The 13,458-nt window shown below is 40.5% G+C and overlaps 2 protein-coding genes across 3 annotated transcripts; one reads left to right on the top strand and one right to left on the bottom strand.

Annotated features, from left to right (window-relative positions):
- Positions 1 to 4,081: 4,081 nt before the first annotated feature.
- LOC116167441 lies at positions 4,082 to 6,406 on the bottom strand. The gene is made up of 2 exons (XM_031482807.1): positions 5,390 to 6,406; positions 4,082 to 5,307 (listed from the first exon to the last, which is right to left on the bottom strand). Exons 1-2 carry the CDS (start codon positions 5,571 to 5,573, stop codon positions 4,283 to 4,285), a joined length of 1,209 nt encoding a protein of 402 aa, XP_031338667.1. The 5' UTR covers positions 5,574 to 6,406; the 3' UTR covers positions 4,082 to 4,282.
- Positions 6,407 to 11,489: 5,083 nt separating this feature from the next.
- Positions 11,490 to 13,458, top strand: LOC116159416 (zinc finger MYM-type protein 1-like). 2 transcript variants are annotated; one of them, XM_031472384.1, is made up of 2 exons: positions 11,490 to 11,645; positions 11,706 to 13,458. In XM_031472384.1, exon 2 carries the CDS (start codon positions 12,449 to 12,451, stop codon positions 13,430 to 13,432), a length of 984 nt encoding a protein of 327 aa, XP_031328244.1. In that variant the 5' UTR covers positions 11,490 to 11,645; positions 11,706 to 12,448; the 3' UTR covers positions 13,433 to 13,458. Both variants share the same exon structure in this region, with proteins under 2 accessions (XP_031328244.1, XP_031328245.1).

Below are 13,458 nucleotides of genomic sequence, written 5' to 3'. Positions count from 1 at the left end.
GGGGAGTTACTCTCCTACAGGGTGTGGATTACGATCCGATTGACATCCAAGTTGTTATGTGGCTAGCAAAAGCGGGATCACGGTTCAGCACTGAAGATATGGTTTTCACCTTCCCCGCTTTAGCGCTGGAGTGGCCTATGGTGGCGCTAACAATATTGCATCACCAGGCCGCCCCGGCCTTACCCGCTGCCGCTGTGCCTCCCGCCCACGCATTGATGAACTTTGCCTGGAAACTGGCGGAGGCTCGCAACGAGCGGGGGGATCTACAGCGCGCCGTTTATTGGGTCATGGAGCACATAGGTACATTCTACACAAAGATGCTACATCTTTCACAAGGGAAAAGACAGTGTGGTGAATAAAGTGTGATTTAGCCCGCCGAAGTCCGGCAAGGGCGCAAGACACGCGGCAACGTTGCGTCCGGGCAGCGCACCCTCGGCCAAACCGGCACGGCCGCGCTCCCCACTACCCAAATGGGGTTTAAAAGAGGGCGCGGACGGCCCAAGAAGCATTCGCGGTTCAGCTCAACGCACTGCTCCCTAGCGTGCAATTACGCTCTGCTTTTCAGCGAGCACGCTATGCTCTATAGCGAGCGCTCAAACCAAACACAGCGCCCCGCTCATCCATGCCGAAGACGCCCCGTACACGGAAGCGGCAGCGAAAGCACGAACGCAACGTGTTCGCACAGTTTTGGCGACGCACTCCACCTCCACGGATGGTATCTCCACTTCCACCGTCGCCGATGAAGTCTCTGCCAGTGACGCCGCAGTGGACGCTATACCTCATCGACGTACGAGGAGCCCTGTACGAGAATACGTGCCCGTGCGTCGCGACGCTCCGAGATCCTCGCCGATTCAGCTTACGGACCCGTTCCCGTCGGAACAAGGACGTGTCATGCACAAGATTGTAATTAATTGTAAATAGTTAGTTTTAGGAATGTTATTAAATAAAACCTCTCTCCACAACTAAAAACCCTAAAAAAGTAATGTGCTGTTCCATAAAATTAAAAACTCAAATTTAATACCGTTAAATACAAGTTTGGATAAAGAAAGTAAAATATACAGATCGATTCCTTTTTTCCCTTACTCCCTTAAGAACATATTTGCCAGACACAACATCCATATTTCTTTCTCCAACGATAACACCATGCGTTCCGTTCTGGTTAAGAATAAAGACCCAATCAACAAGTTAGACCTGTCAGGGGTTTATAGACTGAATTGCCACTCACTTAACTGTTTTTACATTGGCCAAACAGGACGTTCCTTCACTACCCGCATTAAAGAACACCTTCAGTGTATAAAAACTAACAACATTAGCGCGAATAAATCAGCCTTTGCGGAACACATCCTCTCCTCGGGTCACTCCTTTAATACCAACTCCGATTGTCAAATTCTCCTTATTTTAAACAAAGGTTCATTGCTTAACATGCTTGAGATACAAACCATCAATAAGTACAAGAACGACCCTGGTTTAGTCAATGAAATCATAGACTTCCCTCCGGATTTGTTATGTACGGAATTTTAGAAATCTTAGATCTAGGTAATTTGTTTATCTTAGTTGGTATTTAAGTTGGTAACGCTGCCTTTTCTAGTGTAATTATCCAACTTTCACATAACCTGTCTCACAAAAACACCACGTTGTTAGACGTTTCTTCCTGTTAAGCTGTGGTCCGCTTTGCCCCCCCCCCCCTTAATCAAAATTATGTAAAAAAGGATTGTTTGTTGTCCTTCAGACACAACAACCTTAATTTAAATGTGTCGTCAACTTAATTTTAATCTGTTTTTTCCTCTTGGTAAGTTTCACTTATGATTGAGTTAGGTCTAATTTTTAATGTTTTTTAGCAATTACTTATGTAATGATAATTTTATGCAACACTTGATAATGGAACGAGGTGCGTCCCGAAACATGTTCTGTCTTTTCATCAGTACTACCTGTCAACTTTAACTGTCATTAAATTTTGGATGCGTGGGGAGATTTCGTGTATTTACCATTCCTGATCGAGCTACCCCATTGTAAGGTATACCAACCAATTTCATCATATTGTTAAAAACTTCAACTTGACAATAATAACATTCAACAACTTTGTATAAACGTTGACTGTCGTCATGATAAAAAAAATTGCGCAATTTTATCCCAGGTATGTAAATAAAATGCGTATAAACTCAATTATACATGAAACCTATTAGGTAGCATATTAATTGTATTAGGTTAAAGCCCCATTCACATAGGTGGCAGTTCAGTGCTGTTGCGGTGCGGTGCCTTTGTATAAAAGTTTGAAATACGCATATCCATATGACAATTCACAATGACATGTGCAGTGCAGACGAATTGCAGCCGTGTGCCGAAAGTATGTAAAGCCCCATTCACATAGGTGGTAGTGCGGTGCCGTTGCCTTGTTGTGCGGTGCGAGTCGGTGCTGTCCATTTGCTTTCACAATATTGCCTACACAGTATTCACAATGACATGTGCAGTGCAGACGAATTGCAGCCGTGTGCCGAAAGTATGTAAAGCCCCATTCACATAGGTGGTAGTGCGGTGCCGTTGCCTTGTTGTGCGGTGCGAGTCGGTGCTGTCAAGTTGACATTTGCTTTCACAATAACCGCAAAATTGGCCCGCCTACACAAGTATGACCAATCAACGACAACAGCAACAAATATGTTGCACTTCTATTGGTGCTTGCTAACGGTAGTGCAGAAAGTTTGAAGTTTAAGCCCCATTCACATAGGTGGTAGTGCAGTGCTGTTGCGGTGCGGTGCCTTTGTATAAAAGTTTGAAATACGCATATCCATATGACAATTCACAATGACATGTGCAGTGCAGACGAATTGCAGCCGCGTGCCGAAAGTATGTAAACTTCAAACTTTCTGCCCTACCGTTAGCAAGCACCAATAGAAGTGCAACATATTTGTTGCTGTTGTCGTTGATTGGTCATACTTGTGTAGGCGGGCCAATTTTGCGGTGATTGTGAAAGCAAATGTCAACTTCACAGCACCGACTCGCACCGCACAACAAGGCAACGGCACCGCACTACCACCTATCTGAATAAGCCCCATTCAGATAGGTGGTAGTGCGGTGCCGTTGCCTTGTTGTCAGTTAGTTTCGATATTTTACATGGAACAACTCGAAATTAAGTAATGGTAAATGAGCTTACCTTGAAATGCGGGAATAAAATTTTCTAAGCCCCATTCTCGCAAAAGGTCTTCCACGGTTTGAATTTTGGCCATTTCCATGATAATAACAATAATTTCACTTGCTAATAAACTAATAACAACACCACAAAAAGTAAACCACAAATGGCGCCGCATTCGCAGTACGCTCGCATACACCAAAATGCCGCAGCAGCATAAACAGTACCGTAAACCGGGGCTACTTTGACTTTACGGGTTACTTTGACAGGTTTTGGGGCTACTTTGACACATGCATAAAATGAATAGGAAACGGTTGATTGCACCGGCGCAATCATCTTAGACGTCTTACGGGAGGTGGTCGGTGTACTACCGTACCTACATACTCAGTATGAATTCTGCATTGCCATGGTCAGAACGTATAAAAAAAAATTGGGAGCACGAAGTTATAAAAACTATAGCGATGAAAATCTTGCAAAAGCTGTTGAATAGGTTCGAAGTGGTCAACTTAGCCAGAAAGCAGCTGCCGAGAAGTACAAAATTAACCGAACTACCATCCTTAATAGGATTCATCACAAACACGAAGGCAACCCGGGGCATCCACCAGTTTTGACGCCGGAAGAAGAGAAAATAATTGCTGAGTCATTGGGTGTCGTAGCAGACTGGGGATTTCCCATGACAAAAAAAGATATTCGCAGCGTAATCGAAAAATTTGTGTCTAAGCAAGGCAGAAATATTCCACAGTGGCATGGTAACGTGCCTGGATACGATTTTGTAAATGACTTTGCTGCGAGAAATAATCTCAGTCACAGATTAGCTACAAACATTAAAATAGCGAATCTAGGAAAAAAATCCCCTGGAAAAAAAACCCCGGATATAAAACCCCCGGAATAAAACCCCCGGAATAAAAACCCCTATGAAAAAAAACACCAGGAAAAAAAACCCCGAACAAAATTTAAGCGAAGTTGGTAACAACTGCAGATTAACTCATAAGTTCTCTTAACCCAATTCATAATAATGAGTTGGTACATTGAAATGGGTAATTAATTAATGCAATAATGAAAAAAGTATATTTATTGAAATAGAATAAAAAAACATTATGGTACAGGGTAACAGTTATTATTAGGTGAGATCACTGAACACATGTACATGTATGGTTATTAAAATCTTATGTTATGGCTAACAGCATTTAGAAAATCTACTAAATTCCTTACTCCATCCCGATACTCTTCGCATAACAGTTTCAGCCTAGCCTGCATAACAACATAAGCTGGCTTTTTCTTTTTCGGCATTTGTCTTCCTATTTGTCGCTGCTGCACCTTGGTTTCATCCGTCGATAATTCCTGCCTCATTTTTTGTATGAGCACCCATACGGTGGGATGGTTTTGGCCGACCAAGGTCGAAAATCGATGGTTCCAACCTTCGGTATGGTTGTTAGTCCGCTCATCGTCTTGAAGGGTGGTATTATGTACATTCCAGCAAGGCGGAGGAAAAACCGGCGGGACATTTCGTATCCGCACATTATCATCATTGACATTTCCTACTCGTCTATTTGTCCCTGACACGTACGTGGCATCGAAGTACTCCACGAGGTCTTCGGCACCTTCGGGGATGTTTTGCCTTAAAAACTCCATACCTCTGGCAACATCTTCCAAAGGTAGAAAGGCTAAGCCGTCCAGCATACCACAAAAGTTTGAAAAATCTTCATCTTCTCGATAGCGACGTTGCAACCCAAGTTCTTGTAATTTTCGTTGGGTAGACTGACACAAATGGTAAAAGCACCCGCGAATAGTAATATGATCTCCAAATACAGCCTGAAATGCTTGAATTGCAGCTCTTTCAAAATCCATGTTTATTGATAGAGGATCTGGAAACAGATTTCTCTCCTCGCAACTGCTTACTAGTGCCCTGAGCATGATTTCGTAACTGGTTTGTGTCTTCCTTTGCAACAAACTATAAGCGCATGTTACAAAAAGTCCTTGTATTTTGACACGCACCACATATAGTTGCAAAAAAAGATTTGGCGCTAGAGAGAAGTTCCCATCTACAAACCACGCTGTAGAATTCGCAAGATGGACCAAACATCCATCAGTAGCAAATATTATCACCCGCTCGTCCGAATTTGGTCCATTGTCATGTAGGAGGAACCTTTCATTGTTGGGCTCTCCTGTAGTACGCCAGTCGCCTAAAAATAACGAAAGGAAAATTAATATATGTTCACGCAATACGTTTCTACAAAATACCAATAAACTACAAATTTACCGTACCTTCAATAAGAAGTTCTTGCAAGCTTTGTGGATCTGGAAATTTAGCGCCCTTGTGATTTCGCAACGTCCTTTTAATTGCATCTTCAGTTGGCAATACAGCACGTGTCGAGTTTGGCAATTGTTGCACAGCTTCGGCATATATTTGAATAGGTTTAGCCAATGTATCCCTAGCTCTAACCTTCATACCTTGGATACACTTGACCGCATTGATTTCTTCGGCATTATTAGGATGATTATGCTCTGCCCGTAAATCTGGATCCTCATTGTCCAACGACGTGACGAGTATCGCCCGGCACTATAAAAAGTAAATAAATTTATTTAAAATATTCATTTATTGAAGTTATACCTAACACTTATAGTAGGATCACAACCGTGAACGAGATATTTCGTGCATTGCCAAAGTAGAACACTTTAATACCTGACCGTTCTACTGTGGCAATCCACGAAATGTCTCGTTCTCGGTTTTGATTGCGCTATAGACCATAGTGGTATAATGGCAAAAAATAAAAAAAGGTTTACCTTTAATGAAGTATATTTATTACATCTCCAGCGAATATTGTTAGCACATCGTTTATGTACAACGTACATGTAACCACCAAAACATAACTTTTGACCACCTTTATTTGAAGTTATCACCTCCATAGTTTGTTAAATTGTAACAATTATTTTGAAAATATTAATTTATATAGAAACCATCGTCAATGGGATTGAAAAGAATGTAACCCCATTAAGAATGCCTAATTACGATTAAGTGCACTTATCAACAAGATTTGCAAAATGCAATAATAATAGGAGATTTTATTTTACCGCGCTCATTAATTACCCATTTAACTACAAAAACTCATTAGGAATGTCTGGGATTAAGGGAAGAAATGAGCTAATGAACATTGAAAATAATAAAATTTGCAGTTGTATAAGAAATTATTTTGAATTTGAATTTTGCTGGGTTTCTTTTCCTGGGGTTTTTTTTCCCAGGGGTTTTTATTCCGGGGGTCTTTATTCCGGGGGTTTTATTTCCGGGGTTTTTTTTCCAGTGGTTTTTTTCCTAACCCCTAAAATAGCACGATCATCAGTTGGAGTTAACGAAATAACCGAGTTTTTCGAAAATTTGAGACCGACCTTGGAACAGACACGCCCAGATCTCATTTATAATTATGATGAGACGAACATAACTGACGATCCGGGCGCGCAGAAAGTTCTAGTGCCGCGTGGTCGCAAACGGGTCGAAAGAGTTAAGGAACATTCAAAATCGTCCATAAGCATAATGTTCTGTGGTACTGCTGGAGGAGAAATGATCCCTCCCATGGTCGTTTATAAGGCGAAGAATCTCTACGACAATTGGATCCAGGGGGGACCATCAGGAACTGTCTATAGTTATAGTAGCAGTGGCTGGTTCGACATGCTTCAATTCGAGATTTGGTTCTTCAAGATCCTTCTACCACATATCAAGAAACACAGAATAGGAGACGAAAAAGTTGTCGTAATGGGTGACAATTTAGCGTCCCATTTTGCACCAGAGGTTATCAAGACCGTACAAGATAACAATATTTATTTCACTACACTAACTCCTAATTCCACCCATATGCTACAACCACTCGACGTGGGAATTTTTGCTCCTATGAAAAAACAATGGCGCAAGGTTCTTGATCAATGGAGACAAGAGTCGAGAAGGAAAGGCACTATACCCAAAGAACAGTTTCCAGTGTTACTGAAGAGATTGATGGATGCCTTGGTTTTTTTTCTTTAAATGGTGTCAAAGTAGCCCCTATTGTATCTATCTTTGACTATTTACCGTATTAAATGCCATGTCAAAGTAACCCCGACTATGGGGCTACTTTGACACCATTTTGAAAAAATAAAAAAATATATTTGGAAAATCTTTCAGGAAGTCACTTGCTAGCAATTCTATACACAAGGGTCCAATTGTTCCATTCAAATTCAAAAACTTCAGTTTTAGGCCCTGGAAAAACCTACACTTCAAAAAAACCTGTCAAAACATGTCAAAGTAGCCCCGGTTTATGGTACTCTTTTTACTAGAGGACAGCAAAAACTATCCTGAACAAAACTAATTTGTTGAACTAACAAGCCTGTTATTAAGTACGACAGACGAACTAGTAACAGCAACCAATCTGGTTAACAGAAATCATGACCTTTTGTCTTTGAAAACTACCTTTGTTATAAAGTATCAAATTTTGCTGCTGCAACAAATTTGTGACTAACATGTAACATTATGATAGCATCGCAAACACATTCCTTTCAGTGTGACGAGGAACATGATCTAGGGTTGCCAGATGGCTAGGAAATACGGGAAAGCCCCTGAATGTAATCCCTTATCCGGTGTCCCTCCACAGCATTTTTGTACTTTGCTTTAAAAAAAAATTGAGAAGGCACTCTTCAATCTATAAATAACACCGGTCTACAGCATTTTTGCGCATGGGACATAATATATACCTTATTTTTATTGCTTGTATAGACACAAATAAGAATTAGAACAAATAAAGGTTATGTATTTGATTTTGTGGGAAAAAAATGCAAAAAATCAAAAAAATAAAAATACCTATAAAATCTTACTTACATAGGAATGATTTATTAAAAGGTAACGTTCCTACATTTATAATTTGTTTGTCTTAAGAGTCTAAATGTTTAAAAATGGAACAGTTTTGCTGTTTTGTTTTGTCATGTTCAACTGACGTTTTTCTCATCAACCCCCAAATATGATCTTCCATCATGCTTCCAGCGTACTGGCCTTGGTAACGTGCCTAAATTCTATTACGTCTTGATCAAAGTGTTGTCCTTGATATTCCGAATAAGCCCCCTTATTATCCTCAAATTGATCTAAATGAGAATGTAACCTGTGCATCTTTAGAGACAACATTCTATACCCGATGATGCCAAACCAAATCCTGCCAGCTCGTCATAATTTTCAGCTTTATGGTTTCCCAGGAAATACTGAAACCTTAAAACTCTCCAGGATTTTTTTTCCTCTTTCCTAAGTAACCGTGGGAAAATATCACACGCCATATTCCTTTTTATTTGAGGGAAAACAAAGATTCCAGCTTTAATTTTCGCCTCTGAAAGCTTTCAATCAACTCGCTAAACTTTTGTAAAAGCAAATATTTTCGATGTCTAATCGCACTTTTATTTATTTTTGCTTATTATAGTCAGAATATATTATGTAAATCCCATGCGCAAAAAAAAATATTTTTTTGTTGACCGGTGTAACCTAATCTCCGCGGAATTGGGATACGAATTTTTGTGAAAAAAAAACTTTATGCAAAGAATCGAACCCAAGCCGCCCAGTTGCAAGCAGAGTACCCGGTATCTAGACGCGCTTCGTTACGAAAAGTGTTGTTCCGGAACAATTTCATTTAGACAGCAAAGTGTCATCACCAGGGTTAAACTCGGTTTGTATTATTTGCAAAATTACGTGATCACGCCTCTACGTTAAAGTCATTAATTTAATTTTATTTTCGTAACAGAGATATATTTATTGGTTAATAGGTAAGTAATGTTGAGCATAGTGGATTTAAGTATTTATTATGTGTAACATATCTTCAAAAACATAATAATAATAGGTTTTTCTTCTTATCCTTCAATTCACCGAGGCACGTGGCGCAGTGGTCGCGCTCGCCGATGCTATTCGGGAGGTTGTGGGTTCGAATCCCGCTGCCGACTGCTCTGTCTGGGGTTTTGTCAGGGGGTTTCCCTCAGACATACGTAGCTTCGCATAATGCTAGCATTATGTTGAAATCTACGAGGCAAATGCTGGAGCAGTACTCTCCCCCTCAGCACCCTAACTCCGTTCCTTCCATTCCCATCCCTAACTTTACCCATCCTTACAATCCCGTTCTCTAGCTGAAGAGGGCCAGGAAGCCCTGAGCAGCCCGCCTCCTGTATCCCTGTAGTCAGGGGTGCCGGAGGAATGAAACACGTTGGCCTTTTTTTTTATCCTTCAATTCAGGGGTGCTTGTAAGAATAATACTTTTTTTTAAAATTTTCTACTGATCTACTTTCTTGGGGCTGCGAGGTAGGACTATGAATTTTGGTCACAAGTATAATTTTTGCCGTGGTATGATTATTGTCTTCGTCAATGGCCGGAGTGGTACGATTCGGAACTTTTCTCTTTGGGGTGGAACGTTAAGGAAAATCGCGAAAGACTGGTGAAGTTATGATGTCGTGGAAGTGATTGCTCGATGGATATTGGTTAATATTAAGGCATCCGTTAGATTCAAGTTTTGGGAATTATTGGTTTGATTGCCTTAATGCCGCTTGCGGAATTGGAGTGATTTCTTTAATCGAATTACGTGGATTTGGGCCACGCGGGCAGTCAATTTCGCCTGTATCTACTTTCATTTATGTAATCCGTTTTACCAAAAGGTGAGTTTCGTACCAATATTGTTCTGCGTTGTCTCGATGGTATATCTTGGGGTATATTTTCAGCGGAAAACCGGTTAGGGTTAAGGAGCTGTACATACTCGTAGATTAATCCGTGGTCTTCGTCGTATGTGTTACTGTTTGGGGAGAGAGAGAAAGAGAGAGACTTGCCGATTGCAATTGTGTAAGATATGGAGCACTAACAAGCCACAGCGTAGACTATCGTAACCTTTGAGGAGTGGTTGGCGACTAAAGTCCGTTTTTAAACTAAGAGGAGCGATTTAAATAGCTCCCGCGAAAAATCTGAATTGTGATTGGCTTATACGGCGCCGTTTTTACACAGACGCAATTTCAGGATCTTGACAATTTAGTTGACATCTTTATTCGCTGTGTCATTTGCATTGTGTTGTACCTACGTATTGTATTTAATTTTGCCTTTTTCGTATGTTTTAAGTGTTGTTCAAATTTCAATTAAACAAATCAGTTCTTATTAGAACTAAACTGGGTACCTGTACTTAATTTTGTTGGTGCAAATACTTCGAAGTATGGATTCCACGCCAAGTACAAGTAAAGCGAACATTTCACCTGTAAAAAAGCCTACGCGTCTTAATTTGGGGCATTTATCGATCTCAGAAAAGCAGTGCATACTCAACTTATATAAACAGATGTTCACTGATGACCCTGGCACAAAGATGGTTACCATTGATGCAAAAATTGCTGAAAAATATACATTAAATGTTAATTTAACACACACACTTTTTTATATAGGAATTGCAAAATCCACGGTTTACCGAACAATAAAGGAGGATAAGAAAACGGGAGCTGTAACCAGGGGCGGATTTATGGGGGGGGGCTAGAGGGGCTGAAGCCCCCCCCGAAGAAGTTTTTCTGTTACCAATACAGCCGGCATCGTCTTCGCTTCGTTCAGATCTTTCGCTTGGCGATATTGCAATTTTGTCGGACCCGCCAGCGCCTACGCGTCGGCAGTAATTATTGCTTTATTCTTTTATCTTTATGCATTCCTGGAATTTGAATAGCTAAGCTAGTGGATTTGCGACACGGCACACTGATACGTGACGGAAAGCAAAATACGAGCTTTAAAGAAGGATGGGGAGAGTGGTTGATAAACAAATGCCCAGAAAGCCGAAAACTGGGAACAGTTTCAATGCTGACTGCGATTTACACTTACACCAGAACCAGTTGGAATTTTGCATTGCGAGTGTTGTGTTGTGTTGTGTTTATGTTGCGTTAAAAAATGAAGCGAACTATTTTAGATTTTTTTAAATCTACACCTGTCGCCGTCGCCGAACCTCAAGCTGACGCAAAAAAATGCAAAGTGTCCACATTTTCTTGTCAACCAGCCCCGTCTAATCAACCATTGATTGCACAGGTAGGCACCTAGGATACAATTTTTCTTTAATTATTAGTGGATTCGGGTAACGTAATAGTTGGGAACTCAAGTTATTTTGCTTCCAAAACAGATGTAAATCGTTTTGACCTGTGCATGAGTAAGGTGTAATTGCTGAAATGCAATTTAAAGTCCTGTTGCGAAAGGTTTTTCAATCGGGTAATTTTACTTTCGGAATTCCAGGAAAGGGAATTTGATCGCAGCATCACTGGTAGCCTTCGACTATTTGACATAGGATTTGCAGTTGGGAAAATCTTGAGTGACGGGGAAAAACTAAAATTTTTAAGCGAAACATGGAATCCTGATAGTTCGTACGTGTTTCCGTCTCACTTTGAAGGCAAGCAAAAACGAAAATTCAAGATTGAGTGGCTAAGCCAGTTCAAATGGTTAGCCTACAGCGAACAAGAAAAAGGAGCGTTTTGCAAAATGTGCGTTTTATTTGCACCTTCTGTGGCAGGAGTTGGTAATCATCAGGTAACTGAAAAAACTTAATCAACTATGAGCATATAAATCACTTCCTCAAAATTTTTGTAGGCTTTGAAAACTTTGGTGAAGGAGCCTCTTTCAAAATACAAAAAAGCTCTTGAAGTATTTAACCATCATAAGGACACGAGCTACCACGCATTCTCGGTAGAAAAAGCTTCTAATTTCAATAAAATAGTGAGTTATGAAGGCTCTTTAAGCATTGCAGCCCAGCTTGATAAACAAAAAGCAGCGATTATAGAAGCCAACAGAAGGCGTCTTAAACCCATTGTCAAGACTGTTATATTTTGTGCGCACAATAATCTGCCATTGAGGGGTCACAGAGATGACGGTGAATTACGGTGCTCAACTGATTCAACCAAGATAGTTGGTACCAGTCAAGGAGTTTTCAAAAATCTGCTGTCGTTTCGTATCGATGCGGGAGATGAAGATCTCAGGTTTCATTTAGAAACATCAAAAAAAAATTGCACGATGATCAGCAAAACTATCCAGAATGAAATTATTGAGGCGCTTGGTGATGTTGTGAAGAAAAGCATTGTGGCCGATGTGAAAAAATCTAAGTTTTATTCCATTCTTTGCGATGAAACGACTGACATAAGCACCAAAGAGCAAATGACCTTATGCGTAAGATACGTTGATACTGGAAATTAGTGTTGAAGGAAGAGTTTTTGGGTTTTGTGGAAGTGAAGTCGACAACTGGACGTGATCTTAAAGAGGTTATATGTGCCGAAATAACGAAATTGGGACTGTCTATCGAAAATCTTCGCGGCCAAGGTTATGATGGTGGTAGTAACATGTCGGGAAAGTTTAATGGTGTTCAAGCTCTCATCAAATCAGAGCAGCCGTTAGCTTTATATACACACTGTTTCAGTCATTCGCTGAATCTGTGTATATCGAAGAGCTGCGAAATCCCTGCCATCAGGAACATGATGGGAATACTGGGCTCCGTATCAACTTTTCTGTCAGCGTCTGCTAAGCGCACTGCTTTGTTGGAAAAAACCATCCAGGAATCTGATCTAAAGGACACACGAAAACGCAAGTTGAAAGCACTTTGTAGTACTCGATGGGTAGAAAGACACGAGAGTGTTCTCACATTTCAGCAACTCTTTCAACCCATTGTAGATACCCTAGAGCAGTTGGAAAATGATCATGACCCGAATACTTCAAGCAAAGCAGCAATGTTTAGCTCTTCATTAAAACGAAGTGATTTCATAGTCTCAATGGGAGTTGCCGCCTACTGCCTGTCTTTTACACTGAACCTGAGTAAGAACCTACAGAGTGTTGATCAAGATCTTTCAACTGCTCTGTCTCACGTTGATGATGTTAAATCAGTACTTCGAGGTATTAGGGAACGAAGTGATGAGTATGACGATATGGCAATATTAAAAGCCGCTGAGTTCTACGATCAAGATATGCCAGGATCAATGTTAGAACTGACCTCTGAATTGAAAATGTGGAGGCAGAAATGGCAAGGACAACAAACGGTGCCGAAAACTGCCATCGAAGCTCTAAAAGAATGCGAAGAAATGTTTTTCCCAAATATAAGAGTACTACTTCAGATATTTCTAGTTTTACCTGTAACAACAGCAACCGCGGAAAGGAGTTTTTCGGTTTTAAGAAGACTCAAAACATACCTGCGAAGTACCATGACTGAAGGGAGGTTGAATGGATTAGCCCTCGCGAATATTAATTCGTCACGTCAAATAGATGTTGAGGAAGTCATCAGTACTTTTTGTAAAATGAAACCCCGACGATTAGAAATGTCCAGTTGGGATTGATATTACTCATTTTGTTTTGTAGTTCA

The sequence above is a fragment of the Photinus pyralis genome, unplaced genomic scaffold (genome assembly GCF_008802855.1).
Source record: "Photinus pyralis isolate 1611_PpyrPB1 unplaced genomic scaffold, Ppyr1.3 Ppyr1.4_LG1, whole genome shotgun sequence".
Lineage (NCBI taxonomy): Eukaryota > Metazoa > Arthropoda > Insecta > Coleoptera > Lampyridae > Photinus > Photinus pyralis.
Note: the sequence above shows the minus strand (reverse complement) of the source record. Positions and strands in the feature narration are given on the sequence as shown.